The sequence below is a fragment of the Zonotrichia albicollis genome, chromosome 3 (assembly GCF_047830755.1).
Source record: "Zonotrichia albicollis isolate bZonAlb1 chromosome 3, bZonAlb1.hap1, whole genome shotgun sequence".
NCBI classification, from domain to species: Eukaryota; Metazoa; Chordata; class Aves; order Passeriformes; family Passerellidae; genus Zonotrichia; species Zonotrichia albicollis.
In genome coordinates this window covers 65,097,788-65,122,119 of record NC_133821.1, presented here as the reverse complement: position 1 = coordinate 65,122,119, position 24,332 = coordinate 65,097,788, and the positions used below count along the sequence as shown (strand labels likewise).

Below are 24,332 nucleotides of genomic sequence, written 5' to 3'. Positions count from 1 at the left end.
GGACGAGTGAAGGAAGAGCTTCAGTGCTGAAATAAGGAGAAAATCCCTGTGGTGGGTGAGCACTGTGAGCAGCACCATGAGGCACAAATGGCACAACAACTCGAGAGAGAGAGAGAAGAAGCAGTCAGAACAGCCAGGGAAATTTGCTTCCCCAAACCCATCACCCTTGGTTCATCTTACTTAAAGACACATTCCCACAATCACCTTCAAATTGTTTCTGAATGCCCTGAGGTTCAGGCTTTGAGTCCTGTTCCTCAGTGAGGAGAAGGGCTCAGGCGAGAGTGGTGCAGATGCAGTGAAAGCATAACATGCAACCACTGAGTTGTATAAACCTCCTTTGAGCAGGAAAGTCATCTCTATAGCTGAAGCTGCAGAACTAGTCACAGAGAAGAAACTGCACCAGAGTACTGAAAGGCTTCAAGAAGTTTATGTATCATAAAAAGGAAAAAAACTAATTAAGGGCATGGAATGTTGCACAACTTTATGAAGGTGGAGTAAAGGTGGTCATGCCCTTCCAAATTATAGAGCGCCTGGATTTGAACAGTGAAAAAGAGTTGCACTTTTGAGCACCAGCTCAGTAGAGACCAAACATGCCAGGCTGGTCCTTAAGCCATGCACACCTACCTCCTAGGAACTCCCTGGAAATGGAAGCTGTGAGCACAGCTAAATAAAGAGTAACACCCACACCTTTCATGGGCAAGGCTTAAGAATTGCTCACAGTCTGATCAGGCTGGTGCATCTGGCCTACACTTACAGACCTAAACAGTGATGTTCCCTCCTCATTCCCTGCTCCTGAATGAAGTGCTAACTGTTATCACCCTTCACCCTTTCCCCTAGAGTCTTTTCTGAGAGCTAGTTTACACCACAAAGAATTTTCCAGTATAGTTGTAATTACAAAAACCACGGGGTCAGGGTAATTTATTCCAGTATCACTTTTGCCAGTATTGTTAAACCTTTGCTAGGAATGACAGAAACTGTTTTTGAGAAAGAACTTTTTTGTTAGTCATTGTTTATTCTGACTTTGATCAGCCTGATCTTTTCACACTCCTCCCTGCCATAACTATTTGGCCAACAGATTTAGCCTGGACTTCTCCAGGACTCTCTCTGTACTCTCTCTTTATTAAATGCTGTCATGTGTGGCACAAAGCTGATAGTTGCCAGTGCCCGTTATATGCCCTTTCTTTGGCAGCACCAACAAAATTGATTGGTTTAGGAATCACTGAGGGGAGTATTTTGTTGTGAATACTAAAATCCTAAGCAGTTTAATATGGATACTGTCTGCTAATAGAATAAAACCATCTCCCAGCACTGGCATAAAATATTATTGGTAAAAATACCATTTTACTGGTACAACTGTGTCTCTACCAGAGGCTTCTGTTCACACAGTTATGCCTGTCAGGGCTGGCAACTCTATAGAGCTATGCTGGTAAACATCAGTCCTGCTGTAAATGTGATCTTGGTCATTCAGAACACATGCTCACCTCTTTTTGACTCACAGTGACAACTCCATCACACAACTGCATTCAGTACAGTTACTTTTAAGACAGTAAATGCAAATTTACTGTTGTAAATCAAATCAGTGAAACAACATCATATTCTGCTGTTCTTTCCTTACAGCTACTTTATGCAGATTCATAAAATTTAAGGTCAGAACATACCTTTAGGTAACATAACCTGAGGTATAACACAGGTCAAGCAATTTTATGTAATTAAGCCTCATGACTCATAAATGAGCAAGCATCTTCTAGAAACCATTTTTGAGTCAAAGACACCAAGTGAAGAAGTCACCATTTTCCTTTCTAGCTTTATAGCTTTTGCCTCACATTTTTGAATCCAAAGCCCCAAGAAGATGTTTTGACCTCTGTGATGCTATCATCTATGCAGGTGCCTCTCCTTGGAGTTTCTCCCCTCTGTGATCCATTCTTTGACTCCTTTTATTTGCATTCTTCTAGGTAACATTCTAATCCCTTTTCCAGTAGCAGACCTACCATCAGTCTCCCAGAGCAGCATGAACCACCAGGTTGATACACTAAGACATAGCCTCCTCCTCCTTCTGGTGTCCTCTGCAGCGAGAGGGAGAACACCTTTGTGACAGTGTGTGCTCAGTGGCTGCTGTCAGCTCTGTCAGTGGGGCCGAAATCAGCTGGGTGGGGTGTATTTTTATTTTATATTTTCTGTCTGCAATGCCGAGTTTTACATTGCACTGATCTCCAAGCTCTGTGGAGGTAAAAAGCATGCCTGGGTACTAACAACTCTGCTTTTGTAAGGTCTGGGGATATTTCACATATATAAATCTTAGTCAATTTATTCCAAAATGCAGGAAGTAAGGGGTTTGACGGATACATATTTGTAGGTACAAAAGTGTACTTTATATTAAATTCATGTTATTAAAGCCCTTACAAGAGAATCAGCCAAGCAGAAGATGACATGCTTAAAAAGAGATACCATTGTGATTACAGAAAGACAAGAAAAACAAACAAAATTCTTACTTTCCTTCTTTCTAGCCCATAAAGTGTTTATGAGTAGCTGGATTTAAGTATTCCTGCCAGCACAAAAGTAATCAATAAAGGAACACCTTGTATAGAAATAATGCGTTTTCTGCAGTTATAGCTAAACAGAACAGATTCTAACAAATTCCTAAGGATCCCCTTTCATTATTGAAGAAGATTCTGAATTTTTAGCTCTGTAAATAACCAGCTGGATAGCCTGTAACTCAATTTTTATTAATATCCAGTTGTACGTCACATACCCCAAAGTCCAAGTGTCCCTATGTATAGTGTTTCTGAGTACTTGACATCAGACAGCTGGAAATTTTCTCAATATGATGTATAACAAGTGAATTTATTGGGGTAATTTAGGATAGACCCTGTAGAACATGTAAAAGAGTTCTTGGCTGGGAGCTGTTTCTCTGAATCTATCTGAGAAATGACTTGCAATCTTACTCATCTTCACAGGTGCTTGATGCCATTGATTTACAATTTTATATTGCAATTCTAACAGGTTAGCTGAAATAGAGCATACACGTATGAAGGACATTATTGAGTCCAATATCTCCAGCTCAGGAGAATGAGATAGTTCCCTTTCCCATTTAATCATAAATGTTTCTTTAGTGGGCAATAAAGAAAAAGCAATGGCTTTATACAATCACCCCACAATGTTCTGAGATTCATTGCTAAGGAATAAGATTTGCTCAGATAAAAAGGATTCTCTAATACAAGTAGATTTAACATCAGAGTGAATAAAGGAACTCCTGAACTGGAAGTAAAGGAGCAAAAAGGAAAGTCTAGCATGTTCCACCTTTGTTGTATTTTTAAGGAAAATGTGAATTTGTTTTTATTGATGGGTTGAGATAAATATTCCAAATAAATGAAAACAGTTTTTTCTGCAGTCCTTAGAGAAAATAGGAGCAAAATACACAATATAGTTAGAAAAAGAAGCAGATTACTTTTAAAGCTGGTATAGACTCCATTCCAGGAACAGAGAACTTGGGTTCGGGTCTGGTCATAAAACGCGCAGTTTCCACACCTTCTGACTCATGATCCCTCTGTTTTCAAAACCTACCTAGAAAGTCAGTTCCCCTTAGCTGAGTAATGAGCTGCATTTATACAACTGTAACAGAACCCAGCATACTCAAGAGGCTTGCATAGTGATTTTTATGATTCCCTTTCCTGCACAAGTAAAGTTAGCAACAAGTCTTTTGAACAGGATGGAGCACTGAAAGGGGTGAAGTTCACAATAGTGAACTTTGAAACAGACATAAAATAAAGATCACCTAATTCATTCATATTGAACCAACCTAATTAATCAGCAGTGCTTTTCAAATACATTACTCCATTGAGCTGTGCAAATAAGATCCCTGTATAAAAATTATATGCATTAAAATTAATTCAGCAAAATGTTTAGTACTGGCCGCACTTTGCTCTTGCTGAGCTTTGATTCTTCTGTCACAAGGCACTTTGAAAATTCCTTCTCAGTAGTACCAGCTCTTCAATGAAGAGCAAAAAAGACAAGGTGACTGTGATGATTTTACATTATGTGGCCTTTCCCAGAGTGAGTGCAGTCCCTGATTTCTTGCTGGTGAGAATCACCATGGATAGTGGTTCCCAAATTATGGTCCTTTCTTCTTGGACATATGCATAGTAAGTTTACATCCAGCACAGAATGGTGTGGCAATTTAAATTTAAATGTGGTCAAATGAAAACCACATTTGTCCAATCCTCTGGATGAGAAGAAACCAGTTGTAACATGGCAAAAAGATACACACACATTTAATTTTGTTACGAAGTCTGCTGAATAGATTAGAAAAATCATATTAGTATTTGTATATTACCTTTTTAAGAAAGAGAGAGAACCCAGAATTTTTCTCTTCACTTACAATTTTCCTAAAATCCACCAAGCGAGATAAAATATTAGGGATGGTCTGTTTGGAATGAAAAACAAACAGAACAAAAAGTAATCAGCATAAAAAGCAAGCCTATTGTCAGTCCCTGAGTCTTTACTGCCTCTGACTATAGCATCTGGATTTGTTAATGCAGATGACTCACATTATTAAGTCTTTGTTTAATAACTAGATGATATTTTGGATTAATAAAATTGTCTTTCTAATTTTAATAACATTACTTTTTATATTTAAGCAAGAAGAAACAGATGTTTTAAACAATCCAGTCCTCATCACATGGTAGATTCTCTAGCCCGTCACTAAGTTTCATGGAGCAACGACTACATGTATTAGTAAGCATATCTAGGATCACACCCTAGACTAGTAGCATTCTGGGAACTTTTAGAACTGTATATCTTGAAGTTGTTTACATCCACGATATTAAAAAAACTCTCCTCTTAGGTTAGTTGAGCTCTTAGCTTATTTGAAGCAGGCAGCCAGCTGTGGGGGATGTTCTTCTAAAGAAAGGCTTCGCGCTCAGAATGAGGATTTGAGTGTGGCTTTGGCAGTCAGGCATGTGGCAGAGGGGATGTGAAAGTGAGGTACGAGCAAGTGGCAGTTGGTGCTCACGTCCTGTTTGCTGAGGACAGGAGCAAGCTCAGCGTGTCCATGGGGACTGTGCCTGTAATCAGAGCTACTGCGCCCCTCAGGAGAGCAGCTTTCTCCTCTGCTGGCTCCCTGGGAACAAAGCCACGGCTGCCCCATCTCCAGCTGATGTGTGGAGCAGCTTCATCCCAGCTAACCTCTCCGAGTGAATCTAGAGATTGCAGGCAGTTCAGCTGCATCCTGTGCAAGGAGCGCTCCCTTGCAAGAATTGCAAGCTCACTTTCTCAGCTTACAGGCTCTATTGAATCACTGAATAAGCAAGGATGAATGGACCAGCAGCTGTAATACAGACCTGGGACTGTGGAGATGTACACACAGTTCAGCATATGCTTTATAAGCGTACATCCCATTGACGCAGAAATAGAAAGAATATAGTAAGAAATTAAAAAAGAAATAAAGATGGCAAACCCCACACCCTGAAGTTTTTACTACTCCAGGTCTGACATGTAAAGGGTGGATAAATGGTCTTTACTGACGTGTAACTGTCTCTACATCACCATGACGAACATTTAGGGCCTAAATGGATGGAGTCCCTCAGTACATCAAAAGTACATTGTATTTATTGAAGAGGTTACTACCACCTGCCAGTGGTTTATTGTCCCTCAGCTGGAATCCACTGTCTCCTCAGATCTGTTGGCTCACTTTATCCTAATCTTATTTAGGCAAATGGATCTCAGTTAATGCAGATAGTTTAAACAGTAAGCCTGGTAACTTGGGTTATTTAATCTAGACAGGATTGGGGAATATCCATTGGAGCAACTGTACCAGCAGGTGTGAGGATCATTAATATCTGACAGGATGATGCCAACAAAAAATGGGGACAGTAACTTTTTTTCACTGGCTTAGCTGGGTTTTGGAAAAGAGCACCTGTTTATAATCTCTAAGACATAATTTTCTTTCAGCAGTAGTGTTGGCTAAACAGACCCTATTATCTCCCTCTGCCACCAAACCTCCTCTTTGGTCAAACAGAAAGAAGTGGGTAACGGCCTTGTGCGCTCTGCCCCTTTTCTTCCCCCTTCCTGTTATGCCAGCACTACTGTTTGGGCCGTTGGGTGAGTCAGTGCAAGGATCTGGATAAAAATAAGTTTTCTTTCTCCCCTCTTGGGTTGCTGGGCACATCATGCATCTGTGCAGACCCTTGTATCAGCACCCCTAGGTCCATACCAGGTGAGTGTGGCAGTCATCTGGAGCTCCTGGAGCTGGCACTGCAGCTGAAAGAAGTATTCATGCAGTCATGGCGTTCCTCCCTTGTGTCTCTTTTCCTTGATGGTGAAGTGGAAGCAACTGGACTTCTCAGTTCAGTAATGTACAGTAGTGTTTTAAGGGCAAGTGTATCAAAGCAACAGCTTTCAAACCAGGAAGCTGCCCCCTTGAGAAAGCACAAGATGTACCAAGTTGGGATGGAGAAGGCTCAGGACAATTTCATATGGCCTCTTCCAGCTCTCATCTCCCTCACCCTCTTTGAGGCTTTGCAGCTCTTCCTTTTCACCCTCAAGAGCATTCACTTTGTGTCCCTTGTGCAAAGCAGCTGAAGAAAATTGGCACTGGGGTGAACTTTGTTGGGACTTGGAGGGCAGGATTACAGTGTGATTGATATTTGTGAGTGATACAGCATGACTACACTTTAGGAGGCTAAGGAAGCTGCAAATTGGGCTGCAGGAATTTGGGATTGTCCAGCAAGCAGATGTGTATACACGTGTGAAAGGGTGGGGAATGAAGATAATGTGAGGGAAAGAGGGAATTACAGATTATTACAGCAAAGGAAAAAGGTGAGTCTCCAACTAAAATACTCAGAGATGCTGTATTTGAGATTGTAAATGGTAAAATACTACAAAAATGGGTCAGAAATAGAGTGCATCAGGCAAAATCGTAATTTGACACACTTATAAAAATTCAGAATTACATATAATCTGACACTTTAGTCATAGAGATATAATTCAGTTTGCAAAGGAAGAATACTGTGCCATCCTGTATCAAAATCCATGCATTTCTGTCTGTAAATAAGAATATCCTACAGAAAAATATTTTACTTGGTTAAGCCATGGAGGTCACAGTAATCTGTTTCTAGAAACAGCAATTAATAAATACTGTGATATATAAAATATAAGACTATAGAGTGAAAAAAATTTAGAAAAGAAAACTTAAGGCTTTTTATTTTTCTTGGAACATCCAGTGTATTTACAGCTAAGGTACCAATCATCTATTTTATGAGAGTGAAAGCTGTGTACTGTCAGTTTGATTGTTCCTTCAATGTATAAGTCAACCTGGCACACTACAACTGACAAAAGGAAGGACATCCAACCACTGTGTAGTGAGCAGCAAATATTTCTTTTGGTTTCCCATGTATCTCTTGCACATCAGAAAAGAAAAGATTTGTAAAACGCAGGAGAATGGGAAAGAAACTTGGCAGAGAACTCTTTGGTTACTGTTATACTGATTCTTGTTTAACTTTTCTAATTTATAAAAAATAAAGGAAGGCCAGCTTTTTCCTTAATTTCTCCAAATGCCATGATGTTCTCAAACAATGGCATAGGATCCAGAAATATTAGAGTAATTCAGTTTAAAGGCTTAGATTTCACTGGTAGGCGAACCCCGAAATCAACAATCCTTCCTTTTACTGCCAAATGCGAGATTTTGTTTTGACTTAGAAAATTGGTTGGGCCCCTGTCTCACTAAAGTAGAGACACAAGAGCTGTTTTTTCACAGAGGCCTCAGTCCACAAAAGCCCTTAGTCAGGGCTTAAGTTTAAGGAAGCAAGTGATCTTACTGACTTCAGTGGATGCTTCACATTTGGAAAATTGAGGCATTTAAACAGTGTATTCAAGTGGTCTAGCTCTAGCAAGTTGCATTTTCATAATAAAATCATGTATGACATTCTCGAGATGGAGATGGTGATGTTCTAAAGTCCTCTTGTTTACACACTGCCAGAAGAAATTGGTTAAATTGACTGGGATTAGTAGCTGCTAAAGATTGGTTTTTAATTAAATGGTACAATGTGTCACTCTCTACATGATCTGTTCGCATAAACCACATTTTTTCCCAAGTTCACTTTGTCCAGCTAAAATAAAATTTTTACACTTACCTACAGGCTTTACACCTAACAGATTCTGGCTTATCAGCTGGACATCTATGGCACTAGTTGACTTTTTACATTTGTGACTGAAATGTAAATATTACATAATAAAGAAAACAGTGCTGTGTTATATTTATATGTTGACCACATAAGGGATCTTTCAAAGCAAAATTCCATTACTATAGTTCCAAATACCAGGCTGAAACAGTCCTGAGCTGACTGCCTACTTTTCTGCAATCTGATTTATGCCTTATTGAAATAAATTAAAAGATTTGCACTGACTTCAGAATGATTTCGATTGGATGTTTAACTAGTAATAGAAGTGATAATTTAATAAAAGCTCACATACTTCTCTCTTTTTTTCTCATTAAATCTAATGCAAATCTAAAAGAAGGAAATTGAGAATTACTGTGAATTTGACAACAGCTTCATTAAATTGTGCAGTGGATTTAACCATAAAGCACAACAAGATCCCAATGAAAAGCTTTTTCTTTTGTACACAGAGATTTTTCAGACTCCTGTGTGCACCAATGTCAAATCCAACAGACTCTTGAACCTAGGACTGGATTTTTACAAAAAAAAAATTAATATTTTTCCCAATATCTCTAACATAACATCTCAGAGATATTACAATATTGGTTGGTTTTCTGTCTCTCACTTCAGGGTTACTCTTTGTGTGACTTGGAAGGCCAAACAGAAGGGTGGCTGCTGTACTGGGAGGAAAGGCAGTAACTTTCATGGGATCGAGCTACAGACAGGTGGCCTAGGGGGTCTGTATAAATGATGTAGCCAATGGTGTAAACAAATTACCAACAGTAAGTTTAGAGAATTATGTTGTTTATTTTGAAGAGGGATCATAGAGCACCAGAGTTTATAATTTATCAGGAAAAATCAAGAGAAAGAAACTACACTTGGACAACATTGGTTTCTAGACTAGAAAATAATAAAATTGAAGGAACAATGAAAATAGAACTAAAGTTGAAACTGCGCACTTCTGATATCAAATATCAATGCAATCACTTTGCAGCAGATAATATGCATGGCAATTAGAGCTTTTTTACATTATATTATAATAAATTCATAATTCATGCATACAATGAGAGCTTTTGGAAAGGAGCATTTGAATTTAACAAACACTACCACTCATCATCTGAGCAAAGATGGCAAAAGGAATTTCAACATTATTTGCGATCTAAAAAATTGAACCATCGTTGTTGCTTTGTGTTGTGCTTCCCTTGCACAGACTGCAGTGCCTTCTGTCTGCTTTAGGGTGTGGCATCTGCCATTGGGGAGGAAAAACTGGCATGTGTTGCCTTTTATAGCAGACTGATTTCATTGTGCTGAGGGCCTCAATTTTATAGCCTCCTAGTTCCAATCTTGTAGCTGAGTTGCTGAAACAAATGGTAGGAAAAGGAGTTAGTGGTACGAACTCTTCAGTTTAAAGCCTGATGCTTTTTTTGCCCTTTTTCAGGGAAAACATTTCAAAGTAGATCCGTGTTAAACTTTTGCGGGTTATTTTCCCGATTGGAAGGAGTTGCGGAGTGTGTCAGGAAGTACTGCGATCTGCAGTCCAAGCACTATCAGCACATCTTAGCAGATCATCAATACATGTATTTTTGCTCAAATATAAATGTCTCAAAGTATAAGTGTTTAATTGATTTTATATTTTATGTTAGAGTACACATGTAAAGAAATACACCCAAGGAGATGTCTATATTTTTATTTGCATATGAAAGACTTTAAAAATCATCTTAGGTGGTTTAATGTGTATAATTAGCGTGCATTTGAATATAGAAAAGAAGAAAATCCAGGAGATAATGTCAAAAAGGCTCACTAACAAAGATGTAGTATTCTCTTGGCAAAAGCTGATGAATGATTTGGCATGAATTCATCTTACGGTTCTGTTATTCTCTCTCCTACAAAGATGATATATCCCTTTCTAGCAGTTTGCATAGAATTGCAATTTGTTGTTGTTACAGACTGTAATGACCCTTGGGTATGCACCTGATTCCCCTCGCTAGAATTACTCACCTTTTTTTTTCCCCGCTCTGTGTTTATATATGTGTAGCCATATAAATTTTTTGCACTTGCAAAAGATACAAAAAAAAAACCCCACAGACCCACCAACCAACCAAAAAAACCAAACCCCCCCAACTGTAAAACAGAAGTATTAGCAAGATGTACTTCACAAGCACTGAGACTTTTCAAAACTAACTCCCTAATGCAAATAATAGTATTTCTGACTTTTCAGACAGAGCTAAAATTAATAGACACTGGAATCACACTGCTTATACATTTATCAATAATCTTTACATGTAACTCAACATTAGAGCATGAAGCTTCTGCTCCTTTAATATTTTCACAGTGAATTCAAAAAAGCCTACCTACTTGTGACAGCATCTTTCTTGATATGCTGCATTTTTCTCTACCATTATGATCGAATCTCCTATTTATCCTTTTTGAAATTTGAAAACGTGCTTACCTTTAACAGACCGTACAAATATATTAATTTAAAACATTGTGGTTTAGACCTTTGCTGTATTGAAAACCTTCACTCATATCCCAGTTTCCTGTATTCGTAGCCAAGTATTTGATCTTCCAAATGCTTTCATTAGTTCAACGTAATGTGTGACTATTACCTTTTGTTATACTAGGGTATCATTTGTATTAAGATAGTTATAAAAAAAAAACTTCAAACTGTTCTGGTTCAAAAATGTAGGTCAGCAGCAGCTTTCCATTTGGACCAAGAGTTACTCAGATTATATATTTTGGGGTTTGTGTTACTACGTTTACATGAGTGTCTTGTGCATACTGGAAATTATGTTGTTTGGGGAAGCAATTATGAGACTGAAAATGTCTCTCGCTCTTTGATCATCTCTTGTTGAACTGCAAATAAGTACACAGAACATATTGAAAACGGCCCTATATATAAAAGCATCATCAGTGCAAATGACCGTTAGAATTTGGAGACAGCTGGACAATGTGGACAACTGCAAAGATGCTACCGCTGCAGAATTTTAGGTTAAATATTATAACCGTCTGCACATACAATATAAATCTTCAGGGGGCGGGTGGCTGGGAGTGGGGGGGAATCCAAAACACGTCTGATTTCTCCGTCGCACGAGCAAACGTGTCCCTGCCCTCGGAACACGAGGCGGCTGCTGAGCACGGCACACGGGGCTGAGGGGCAGCGTGCGGCTCCCGAAAGTTTGACCGATCCATCTGCTCCGGCACAGCTGGAGCGCATGGCGGCCCCTCGCCTCCCTGCCGCCGAACCGGCCCGCGCGGGGTAGCGCCGCCGGCGGCACCCTCGGCCCCGCAGCACCGGGGACAGTCCCGCTCCCCGCCCCGCCCCAGCGGCGTTCGGCGGCCCGGAGCGCCCGTCGGGGCCCGCTTCGACCCCTCGCTCGGAGCAGCCCCCGCGGGCTCGGTGCTCCGCGCAGGCCGCGACCCCCGGCGCGCACACGGGCGGGACCCCGCTGGGAGCGGGGGGACCCGCGGGGGCCGCGCCCCCCATCCCGCCGCGCTGCCGGGAGAGCAGGGAGGGGAGCGGGAGCCCGAGCGAGTCCAGCGTGGAGTCCAGTCCGCGTTTTGCGGGTGCGCGGGAGCGATCGGGGCGGAGGGGGCGATGGCTGCCGGCGCTGGCTCGCTCGCTCGCTCATGCCATGCTGGGCCAGCGCGGCTCCGGCAGACGTGTGTTTACCCATATCCGGGTTAGGGAGGAAAGGAGGAGAAAAAAAAAGTTTCATTTAAACCTGAACAAAAAAACTTTCAACGTGAAATCACACAGCGGGAACGGGCACGGACCGTAAGGCGTTCTTACCATTTCTAACCTCAACCACGGACTCGGGGAGGGAAATCGCTGTAACTCGGTGCGTGCGGAGCGGTCCGCAGGGGATACTCTGGGACCAGTCAAGTCCCTGCCCCGGCCGCTTCTCCTTCTGCCCCTCTCCTCTCCTTCCCCCCACCCCTCTGCTCGCCCCCCATTTTTCAGGGTGGGAGTCGATTTTTGTTTTGTTTTGTTTAGTTTTTCAAATTTGGGGTTTTTAAATTTTTTTTTTGTAGTTACTATTATCAGCACCAATTTCTCCGGACTCGCAATGTTGCGATGATCATGGCCGCGCAAGTCGCAGCGGCTCCGGCGAGTGCGAACAACAGCAAGGGCAAAGCCCCGAGCCTGCCGGGCGGCCTGGGCCCAGAGCGAGGCCCGGGGGGGGCCGGGGCTCCCGGGCCGGGCCCCGCACTGGGGGTCGGCGAGGGGAGTCCGGCCGGAGGCAACAGCGTGAATAATTTAGATCACCATCTCCACCACCACCACCGCAGCGAGCCGCCGAACATGGCCAATAACGCGGCTCCCGCCGCTGCCGCCGGTAACAACAACAACAACGCCAGCGGCGGCGGCTCCTCCTCAGAGCCGGCTCTGAAGGAAGGTGGAAGCTCCTCGGAGTTATCTTCATCTTCTTCGTCTTCTTCCTCCTCCTCCTCCTCCTCCTCCAACCCGGGCTCGGCTATGGAGACGGGGCTGCTCCCCAACCACAAGCTGAAGAGCGTCGGAGGCGATCACCCCGCCGCGCCGCCCCACCACCACCATGCCCACCACCCGCATCACCATGCCCACCACCACCATGCCCACCACCCGCACCACCACCACCATGCACTACAGCAGCAGCTAAATCAATTCCCGCCGCCGCCGCCGCAGCAGCCGCCGCCTCAGCACCATCCCGTGCAGAATAACAACAGCAGCCTCGGCGGCGGCGGCAGCGGCAGCAACAACAACGGCGGTGGCGGTGGCGGCGCTGCTCAGCCCAGTGCAGACATGGAGCAGCAGCAACATGGAGGAAAAGACAGTGTTTTGGGCGCTCAGGCCGAGCCCCCCCAGCAGCCGCAGCAAATGCTGAATAAAGGCGCCGACGAGGAGGAGATGCCCGGCAAGATGGGCGAGCCCATCGGCGGCCGCTACGACCACCCCGGCTTGGGACCCCTGGGCGGACAGCAGCAGCCCCAGCAGCCGCCCCCGAGCGCTGGGAGCGGCGGCGGCGGCCTCGGCGGCGGCGGCGGGAGCGGGGGAGGCGGCGGCGGCCCCTCCGCGGTGGGTGTCTCGGAGTTCAATAGCTATTATGGCAACCCTGCCCCTGCCCCTGCCAGCAGCGCTACGGCGAGCCGCGCCGGGCCTTGCTTTGATCAACATGGCGGACAACAAAGCCCCGGGATGGGGATAATGCACCCCACGGCGGCCCCCAACAGCATGGACCCCCTGCAGAACTCCCACGAAGGGTACCCCAACAGCCAGTACAACCACTACCCGGGCTACGGCCGCGGCCCCAGCGGCGGCGGCGCGGGCGGCGGCGGCGGCGCGGGAGCCGTGGCGGCGGCGGCGGCGGCCGCCGGGGCAGGCGGCGGCGGCTACGGGGGCTCCGCGGCGGGCTACGGGGTGCTGAGTTCCCCGAGGCAGCCCGGCGGCGGCATGATGATGGGCCCCGGCGGCGGAGCCGGCCTCGGCAAGGCTGGTGCCGGAGCGGCGGCGGCGGCCGGCGGATTTGCGCGGTTCTCCGGGCAGAACCAGCACCCGTCCGGGGCCACCCCTACCCTGAACCAGCTGCTCACGTCCCCCAGCCCCATGATGCGGAGCTACGGCAGCAGCTACCCCGACTACAGCAGCCCCAGCGCCCCGCCGCAGCCCCAGCCCCAGGCAGCGGCGGCCGCCCCGGGAAGCCAGCAGGCAGCGGCGGGCATGGGCATGGGCAAGGACATGGGCGCCCAGTACGGAGCGGCGAACCCGGCCTGGGCAGCGGCTCAACAAAGGAACCACCCGGCGATGAGCCCCGGGAACACCGGGCAGGCCATCAGCAGGACCCAGGTAACTCCCCGCTCTCGCTTAATGACGGCTCGTGCCTCCGTGTCGCTCGTGTCGGGCTCTTAGTTTCTTTGTAATTCACTTTTTTTCTCCCCCCCCCCCTTTTTTGTCTTTTATTTTTTTTCCCTTCCCCCCCAACCCCCATTCTCTTCTGGGCCAGTTTTGCCCCTCGCTGCCTCCGTAGCGAGGGTGAGCCGTGCACAATGCACGGCCCCGTTGGGGCTGGAGGCCCCAGAGTGTAGCTTTCGCTGCCGAAATTAGGTTGTTCTCAGACCCAATTAATATATTCCCCCACCACTTTAAAAAGCGTTGGAGAGACGCAGGGCCCGGAGGACAAACAGCTCGGGACGGACGGGGGCGGGGGTTGGATTTTGTAACCGGAGTGCCGGACCCGAGGGGCTCCCGGGGGATAACGTCCATTATCTTTCACGGGGCCTTTTTTTTTTTTTCTTCTCTCTTTAACCCGTTGCTTTTTTTTTTTTTTTTTTTTTAATCCCCGAGCAGAACGAGTTGCGCCGTTGCGCGCTCTCAGCAAATTAGTTTGTCACTGATTGGAGTTACCGCAGTGAGATCCACGTAACGCGGCCGCGTTCCTTTCCCTGTGGGAAGAGCGCGCGCGCGCGCGCGTGTGTGCGCGCCTGTGCGCCCGGTCCGCGCGGGTCGTCCCGGCCCGGTGACCTGCGGGGGACTCGCCCGGCCGGCAGGAGCGTGCCCGGGTGCGCGGGCGCGTAATTGCCTTTCACTTCCAAACACACGCGGAAATAAAAATTAAAAAAAAAAAAGGAGAAAGAAAAAAAAAAAAAAGAGGGAAAAGTCCTTGGCGTCAGCGAAGGGGCGCGGGCACCGGGGCAGGCTGCCGCCCCCGCTCCCTCCCGCACTCCTCTGCCCCGGCCCCGGTAACTCCGGCGATCGATCGATGGATGGATCCGATCGATAGGCAGGCGCGATGATCGCGGGGCGGCGGGTGCGCGCAGCGCCTTTCCGGGGCGGCGCAGCGAGGCGCGGCAGGAATGCCGGCTGCCGGGCGCGACCCTTGGAGAAGCGTCCGGGTCTCCTCCGCCCGCCAGGTTGGGAATTTGAATTGTGGAGGTAAACTGGCTGCAACCGTCTCCCGACAGCTGCCTCCGAGTTGACATCTAATCTGCCATCTGATTGGCTCCGCGCGCGCCATTGGGCACCTCGCGCCGCTGATGTAAATAGAGGCGCTGGAGCGGCGCAGGCACAGAGCCCCCGCCGCCAGCAGCGCCGGCACCGGGGGGCACCGGGGCACCGCCGCCAGCGCCGCGCGGGCACCGCCCCCGGCCTGCCCGCGCCGCCCGCCTCTCCTGGGCTCCCATTGATTTGTTTATCTACTTATCTATATTTACTTGCTTCTTTCAGATTTTTAATTCCGCGCTAATTAGGGGCGGTAGGGAAAGTGCCTCGTAAGAACAGTGCTTTTGGACGAGGGTTCGGGTTTTCGGGTCGCGCTCGAGTCTTCTTTAAGAAAAAAAAAAAACCGAAACAAAAAGCCCTGACAAACCTAAACATTTTGTAATGTTGCATATTATGGATGTTATGCAAGGGATTGGATTTTTATTAAAAAAAGAAACCAAATACTAGTTTCGTTGCGTTTCTGTTAGCTCGATGCCTGTCCTGTGCATGCCTCTTAAAAAGATCGTGTTTGCATGTGAGCTGCTGTAGGTGAGAAAATGCCGTGTATTGTACAAAGAAGGGGAGAAGGAACCGCTCTGCCAGAGGTTGTGTTTGTTTCAGCTCTGCAACAAATCCAGATATTCGGGAGAAAACGTGCTTTTGGGTTTGAATTGTGGTTAGAATACTTCAAGAAGCATCGGGAGTTGTTGATCTCATTATTTTTCGACACAAGTGTGAGATTAGGCTCGAATTCTCAGTAGGAAAGTGAATTGTGTTAAATGGAGTAGTGCATTAGAGTTTTATGGGTTTCTTCTCCCTTCAACAAGATCTTTCTATTAAGAACTGTTAAATCTTTTAACAGCTTTTAACAGCAAGGTCTGACAGGAACAAATGCGGGTGTATGCTTTTGGGGTACTCCAACGGCTGCATCTTTTCATAAAGTAATGAACAGAATCTGGAAAAATCACCACTTAATATTGCAAATGGTGTATTAATCCTGAAAAAAATTAGTAACCTTCGATAGGCTATGTGTGTGTTTGTCTACTTCCGACATACCATTCCTGTCATGTTTTTAGGTTTTATTCCATTTTCCTTTCTTTTTCTTCCAAGGAAATAAGATTTGTGTCTGTGTGTGTATGTGTTAATTTTGACCATTTTTTAAATTTGCAATGGTAAAAGAGTCACTGGAAGCCATAATGTAATGAGGCCTCGTATGCATAACCTTTCATAATTACTCTAAAAATATTTGCATCATCTCCTTTTAAACAGGTAGTTCAGAATTTGTGGCTTTAAAAGCTAGGAAAACCGTTGTCACACATCGTACATGCTCGTTCAGGGTGCTCTTTCTTCGTGGCAGAGATTGCTTAAAGTATTTTATTTTTATTGGAGGAGTGAGAGTAAATTAATTTATGTCCTCAGTATGACCCTTAGAAATACTTCCTTATATTTATGGATTTACATCCTATCTTACAGATTTCTATTTTCTTTTTCTTTTTTTTTTTTTTTTTTATTTTGCACTGTAAGGATTGGCATTCAGCTTAGAAAGAATGGTCTGGCAAGAGCACAATTTCTTTGATTATTTTTTTTAATTATTTTTTCCTTAAAATAATTGTCATAAAGGCAAGACGTCATTGTTTTTTATATTATGATTTTTTCATTTAACCAGTAAGAGATTGAGATTTTTTTTTTTTAGGTTTTAAATTAATGTTTTTGATGTATAAAATGGGTTGTGTCAAAAAGTAGTTACCATTCGGTTGCAGAACCCAATTGGTTATATACACTGTTATTTATTTTTAATTCCCACATGTCAATCTCCCTGTAAGTAGAGAAATTGATTGCTCTTTGAAAAAGAAAACCAGAATATTTAGTCCAGCATCTGAACAGAAGGCTTCTCTTCATTTTTCTAATAATCATCTGTGTGTGTGCTCTCGATATGTGTATACACACATTAGAATATGCTCACTTGTCATGTGCCTTTGTAAAGCAGATGTTGATTGGCCCCTAAGCCTATAAGGAACTATTGTCCTGTGAACAGAGAGAAAGGACCGACAGGAGGTTACAACATCTGAGATGCTTGTTCAGGAAAGTCTTGCCTCGGCATGGGTAATTTTTGTAATACAAAGAACTGTGGCATCCTACTATGAACTAAGTTCTATATTTGTCCAGCCTATTAAATTATTTAAGAAAATTTTGCTTCTATTTAATTTAATCACCTTACCCAACAGAGAGATGTGATGGAAGCTTGCAATAGAGGCTTCCTGCTTCTGAAGAAATGCACATTTTCGGAGGAGATGGATGTTGCTCACACAGATACATTGATTTCATGGTGGGGGACTTGTATGATGCTAGTACAGTACCTTGTCATTCAGGTCTTTTGATTATTGATTAATCCTTGACAGCATACAGATATTTAGAGTCCTAAGGCTCCTTTTATTCTTCACTTCTGATTTGCACTGCAGTAGTTTAACACATTAGCTGGCTTCTCAGTGTGCGCTTCATGCACGTCTTTCTCTTTGTGCACGTGTGTATGATTTACATACACCTACACAGAAGGAGAGAACCTGAGTCTTTTCAGGAGTACCTGTATGAGATACAGAGAAAGTGTTAGAAAAAAATATGTTGAGCTGTTCTGAGTTTGTGTATGTATTGTTTGTTTTGTTGCAGAGAAACTCTGAATATGCCCGATTTTGCAGCTCTTTTTATGCCAAATAGATTGCCCGTATTGACAGTTCTGGCTAAGCCAAGGCTGCAGAATCATGTCCTGTGCCTGAAGGCCATTAAACAGCTGTTAGTGTGGTGAATAGATTCTTGATGTCTCAATGGGAGAATAAAATATATTTTTCCCTGTGCAGTTTCAAATAAACAGTTTAGTATTCACATAGCTTCTATTTAGAAGTAGCAAATAGCAATATTCACAGTTAGTAGCATCTATATATATATTACGACCATATATTTGACACTTTGTGGTTTGGTGTTCAGTTATTGGTTTCTGTAGTAGCGCTTATGCCTACACATGGAACAGCAGAACCCTGTGTACGAGATACAATGAAGAAAGAGAGATGCAAACCTGCCTACTCTGTTACTGCTTCCATAATGTAAGGATTCTTCTACTAAGCAGTCGATTACTGTCATTTTGGCATTCTGATCTGAATCTTGGGACACAAAAATTAAGGCATTTAATCCATTGCTAAATTTTCTAGTTACATATGTAAAATAATGTTTTTGAAATTACTAAGCATGGTCTGTTGGGTGATGCTTGTTCATTCTGAAATATTATCTTAGTTAAAACTAGATTAAATTCGTGCAATGAAAACAAGTTTGATTAGCTACTGATAGATCTTTGTTACTTTTATTCCTCAAGTGTTTTGTTATAGGTATTTTGACATTCTAATTGTTAATGTGAGAATTGCATAGTTTATTTATTCTTTGGTCCCTGAGATTGTACCTGTGCCCTATACCAGTTACATCTTTTATTACTTCTTCAAAATGTGCCGTTTATCAGGAGGCTTTGAAGATTCTCTGTGGATATGTAAAGCAGTGTTGCCACACTCACTGTGCATGCATGCTCAAGGCTGCAGAATTTCAGTAGCATGTGTTTGTGGTAGGCTAACTTGCTAGAATATATTTTAGAATTGTGATTATTAAGGTACTTGGGAAAAAAACTTTTTTCTTTCAATTTTGGGGCTATTTACATAGTGTTAAATATATGTTTTGGTACGATTGAATGAGGACTTTAATTAAACTTAAATTAAAAGTATACCTTAGTGGTTTTCAAATTTGTTTTGAAAACTACTAAGAGAAAAGTGCTGCTTAGCGGTGTTGTTTTTGTATTGCTTGGTGCTTATAGAAGCAAATAAATGTAATGCACAAAAATCTTCTGGAGCTAATCATCCTAGAATAAAATTTATTTTAAGGAAGTCTTACCTGTTAATAAATTTAAAATTATTTTTTCGTAGACCTGAAGGATTTCTGTACATTACATGTATGTTTTGCCATTCAGATCATAGTATTACCTTTTTACTTTTTCTGTTTCCCAATGGTACCTGCTCCTGCTCAGTTTCACACCCAAATGCTGATGTGCTGGCAGAGTGCTGCAGTGTTTGTGTTGCAGGTAGGCCAGACAATTTCCATTGTTGTACTTCCAGTTCTGAGAGTGTGGCATCCAGTGATCCACCAGGAATATGTCAGCTCCAAAAAAGCCAAACACATCCATGGTGGTGTTCCACAGCGGTTAAGGAATCCTCAGGGATGGATGTATCTTAAAAAACCTATCTGAGTCTGTAAACAGTGGGGACAGTGGCTAATTTGTACAGAATTGATTCTGACTACCTTTATCTTCTCAGTAACAATATTCCAAGTGCATTTGATCTTTACACTGATTTCTAGAGTGCCTTGGACTGCAGTAAAAAATTATTCTTCCTGTTGTATAGGGTGGGGAAACTGAGGCACATTACAGCCACTTTGCTTCAGACAGGCACACCCGAGGGCAGGTGTTTTGGAAATAGCCAGGGTCTTGGTGCCCTAAACTGTAGCTTTTGAATAAATCCAGTCTTATTGTGTACACATTCTGTTGTGGGAGAACATAAGCTTTACTGGAATCTATTCAGTGAGTAAGAAGACAAATAACTGAGTGAAACAAGGGATTTGTCTGCTCTATCAGGACGGTCACCTTAAACTAGAGGCACCATAATTCAAAATTTCAGTATTCTTTGTACTGTTTTATCGTTACATACCCAATATCATCTATATAAAGATGCCAGATTTCTCATAGAAATTAAACTCTGAGGAAACTTGAGTTGAACAAGTGCCCAGGAGCTTAAGGAGTGTCGTGGAACTTGTCTTTTGATGAGTATTCTGCACAGAGCACCCGTGTGTGCTGGGGCGGGGTGACTGCGGGGGTGCGCGCAGACTTCCTTATCACCAAGTCCGGTTGTTTTATCTGGCAGATACATTGTCTTCAGTTTTGAAGTGAACAGATTTGATGCAGAAATCACAGTTGTTGTGTCTTACTTTAAGATTGCTTTTCACATAGGAATTGTTCTTATTGCAAATATGAAGTACCTTTTATCAAACTTTTTATTCGCAAGGTAGGATGCTTATGTTATCTGAAGGTGCCTGCAGTTGTTTTGGAAATTGGGAAACCTGAGATCATTGTCCTGATGTTCTATTAAAATATTTTATCTATGTTTATTAAAACCAATGAGAAATCTGTGTAAAAGTTTTTGGCAGTTTTTGTTGATACATTGTGCATTTATATTCCATGTATAGTGGAAATGTTAGTTTCCTTGTAAATTTAACAAGTTTATGAAGGGGCTGAATTTCTGAATATGTAGTGGCTAATTTGTGGATATAAAACCGAGTTTGATGATTCTGCAGCATGTATAAGGAATTGCTTTCAGTACAGATCAGTACAGCAATCTACGTTCTTATTACTTTTTGCATTTGAGTCATTGTGAGTTAGTAACTACATCAGAAGGACTAAGCATGTGTAGAAGTATGTAATCTATTTATTAGTTTTTCTCCATCTTTAAGAGCTGTTAATTAATCTTTTGCACCTAAACATGCACAATTGCCAAATGATGTCCTGCCTTTAAGAATTCACTGTTGTGCTCTGTCCTCGCCCTACATTGTAGGCTTTTCAGATTTGAAAAGATACTGAATTCAGGTTTGTGATGTAGTAATTGTTTATGAAGACATCCATCTGAGTGATAGGCCCTCTGACACTTCCATCTGTAAGTCTGTGCCACTGATCTCCCTTGCCACCCACATTAGTCTCTTTCTGACCATTGGAGGGTGGGGAAAGAATATTCTTCTAATTTTTTCAACTTTTTTATAAATTAAGGAAGTAGATATATATGGAATTTTAGTTTGTTGCTAAAAAAAAGAATGAATATGAAAATGGGGAAAACCCTTGATGTATAGATTCCCTTTTTTTTAAAGGGATAATTGTTAGTTGTGTTACTATTAGAGTCTTGCAAGCTTCTACTTCAATTTTTTATACTCATGTGGTTTTGGGAAGTGGTGTGGGGTTTTTGTCTCTTTTTTGTTTTGTTTTGTTTGGTATTTGTTTTAGGTATCTACTTACTCAAAAAAGAAATTTTATGTAGCAGGGCTTTCTCTTGGATGTAATTCTGCCAAGTTACTGAATCAATTTTCTTGCCCTTTAAAGACCACATGGGTAGGTTCACTGTGAAGTTCTGTTGTTGCAGCTACATAGTTAAGATTCAGGGAATTAATTGCATCCTTGAGTAATGGCTGTTGTGGCAAACCCCTTTGCATTTAGTTTACCATTGGGGTGGTAGCATATCTTCACTGCCAAAATAACAGCCTTTATAAGAAGCCTCTCTTGAAGGGTTTGCGGGTATGGTTATTGAGGTATTTTGCTGAGTTTCTCAAAAGGTGGATAGTTCCACAACAGGTTTTGGTTCCACAACCTTTTAAAAGGGCAAGGAGGTCTGTGTTGTGTGGCAAAGAGAGGGCTGGCCTGGCTGTAGCAGTCCCTGGTACAGCTGTCTTTCACAGAAAGACCTCAGGTTGGAGCATGGTTGTTCTTTCTTTGTTCGAGTAAAGAAAGGAAATTGGTTCGGAAAATCCCAAAAGGAGGGATCCTCTTTTAAAATATAATTGTACTCATGTGTGCTGCTCCCTGTGTGGACATGGCTTAATTCACAGATTGATTGAAGTGGAATAGTGCCTTCTTTACACAAGCAGTGAATTCAGCCATGGTAGGTAAATTATGTGACTTCAGGAAAATGATATTAGTAGAGAATTTGTGCAGGAATTCTTGGTATCTCGCAGCAGTCTGCATGACCTAAAGGTAGCTGGTTTCACTGACTGATACCTCAGTTTCCCCGTGTTAAAATAAGGATAATATTTGCCTTGTTTAATCATTTGAGTTTGATGTGCAGTTTTAATTTTAATTACTGAGTAAGGCAGAATAAATAGGCAGCCTAAATATTTGTAGCATGGGAAGGTATCCAGTCTGCACTGTGCCTTCCTCTGTTTGGATGGGATCAGAGACTTGGTGTTCCCAGCATTGATCGTGTTATTTGGTTAGCTTGTCAGACTTACTTGTTTGTAAGCAAGATACTGAAACATCAGCTCTGAAAATTTCTTTTGAAAGCACAAGGACAGGATTTGTAGTTCTTAAATTTTATTCTTTTAAAGTTAAAAATAAAGATAAGGAGGTTTGTTTTGACAGCATCAAAGGAATATGCTGGTTTGTTTGCAGCCTTTGATTTGGATGGAATGTATGGAGTTCAGTTTTTTTGTTGTTGTTGTTGTGTAGCAATTTATGTTGTGAATATCTTGGGTTTTCTGTTTATATGAAACGTTAGTATTGATGTCTTATTTTCAGGCATGATTTATGGAAAATAATTGCGCTTTCTTGAATTTTTTTTTAAATTTGATATTTCTTATTTGATTGAAATTTCCAAGCAAAGAAAATTAATAAGCACGTTCTTCCGAGCTGTTGCCGTTTTAAGTTTATCGTTGGCCATAGAAGCTATTTAAAGAAATATTTTTGGAAAAATAGATATAGGTACATTTGAGGCTGTTTTAGCTGCGTACCAGCAGTAGCAAAATAATTTTACGTGTCAGTTTTACTTATATTTGAAAGTTGTCCGTTCCTGTGGGCAGAAAGGCCGAGTTGCGTGCGGGGGGTAGGTTCCCGCTCGGTGCCGGCCCGCTCTGGCCGTGGGCCGTGCCGGCCGTGTGGGTGCCGCCGGCTGCTTTGCCGCAGCGGTGCCTGAGGGAGGCATTTCCCAGGCGGGATGCGGCCCGGGAAAGGCGGGGGGGGCGGCGGCGTGCGGGCCGGTGGCAGCGTCTGTGCAAGTTGCACACACGGAGCGAGCTACTTCGCTTGTGTGGCGTCACATGATCAAAATATTTTCCCTTTTGCCGCTGCCAGGAGCTATCTATTGCTTTTCAGCAGCCTCGCCGTTCGGGCAGCGGGCCAGGCGCTGCTCCCGGCCGTGGGATGCCCCGGCCCGCAGCGGTGGGACCGGCGAGTGTGGGCACCGCGTCCGTGTCCAGCCATGGCCCCTGGGGCCCGGCTGCCCTGGGGAGAAGGGAGAAGCCTTGCTCTGCCTTCGCATCTGAGGAGCAGCACCGTGTGAGGTGTTTCTAGCATCTTAACTGACACTTATTTCACATTTAAAAATTCTGCTAGCAGAGATATACTGCGTTTGTTTGTCTTGAATGTTACGTTTTGGTTTACAATATATGTGTTTTTCCTTTTAAATCCCGAAGCTAACGCACATCCGTTGTGATGGTCCCCCCACTTTCAGCCTGGCACAGAGCCGGTTTTCCTACTAACAAACTGTAGGAGCTACTAATTCAGCAACATTTCTGAGATTTTTAACTTTCTGCAGAATGCTCTTTTTGTTGTTGAACATGTGGTATGCAAATACAAATGGAAATAGTGCTATGGAGTATTTTGTTGTGGGTTTTTTTAAGTATTAAAAACACATTTTGCTTTTCTAATAAACCCCATAACCAGACCTTTTAATGTTTTGATATAAATAGCAATTACACTAACTGAGATCCAACCACAACTAAAAAAAAAAAAACATTTAAAATCATTCAGAAGAAACGTTTCCAATTTAATTGAACTTTTCCTTTAAAGAGGAGGGAGTGATGGGGCAGCAGCATGTGAAACAAAGTGTCTCACATTTCTTGAAGTGATCAAGGTGTTGGAGTAGAGGCCAATATTCAAAGATTTTTCCAAGATTTAGCTGGAAGTCTAAAGGCTGCTTCAATATAAGCTATTGAGGGCTTTTATATGTGATTGCTGATGGCAATCAGAACATTTTCTGGATTAATTGAGACCCTTGAAAAGTCTTAGATTTAGGTACATGGACTGGTTGTTTCATTTATTGGGACATTTAGGGATTTGGTTGTTCACAGGAAACTTGCTAAATGCAGCTGTTTGAACAAGCAGTGGAGAGGGATTCTGTCCCAGGAAGACTTTGCATAGCCACACATTCCTCCTTTTACTTCTTCAGCTGATTTCAATAATAATAGCAACAGTAACAATACACATTCTCATTAAGAGCAAGGTTGAGGAGGGCCTGAGTGAGTGAGCTGTTACTTTGCTGGAATGTAGTTGACAGAATGGTGGATGCAGTATTCTACTTTTTCTGCAGATCCTAATGTTGTTATGTGTCAGCTCTGTTGTGTGGTGTGGTTGCTCAACACTCTTCCTCTGTATTTCCCTCTTCAGTGAG

At 43.2% G+C, this 24,332-nt stretch overlaps 1 protein-coding gene across 7 annotated transcripts in view; it reads left to right on the top strand.

The window, feature by feature from the left end:
- The first annotated feature begins 11,734 nt into the window (after positions 1–11,734).
- Positions 11,735–24,332, top strand: part of ARID1B (AT-rich interaction domain 1B) — a 324,330-nt gene continuing 311,732 nt past the window's right edge. For 3 of the 7 annotated variants that reach the window (XM_074537690.1, XM_074537688.1, XM_074537686.1), the window contains exon 1: positions 11,736–13,974. In XM_074537690.1, coding sequence (XP_074393791.1) covers positions 12,226–13,974 — 1,749 coding nt within the window. In that variant the 5' untranslated portion in view covers positions 11,736–12,225. Of the gene's footprint in view, positions 13,975–24,332 lie in introns of all 7 variants that reach the window. The other 4 variants (XM_074537691.1, XM_074537692.1, XM_074537687.1 and 1 more) reach the window with 3 other exon arrangements.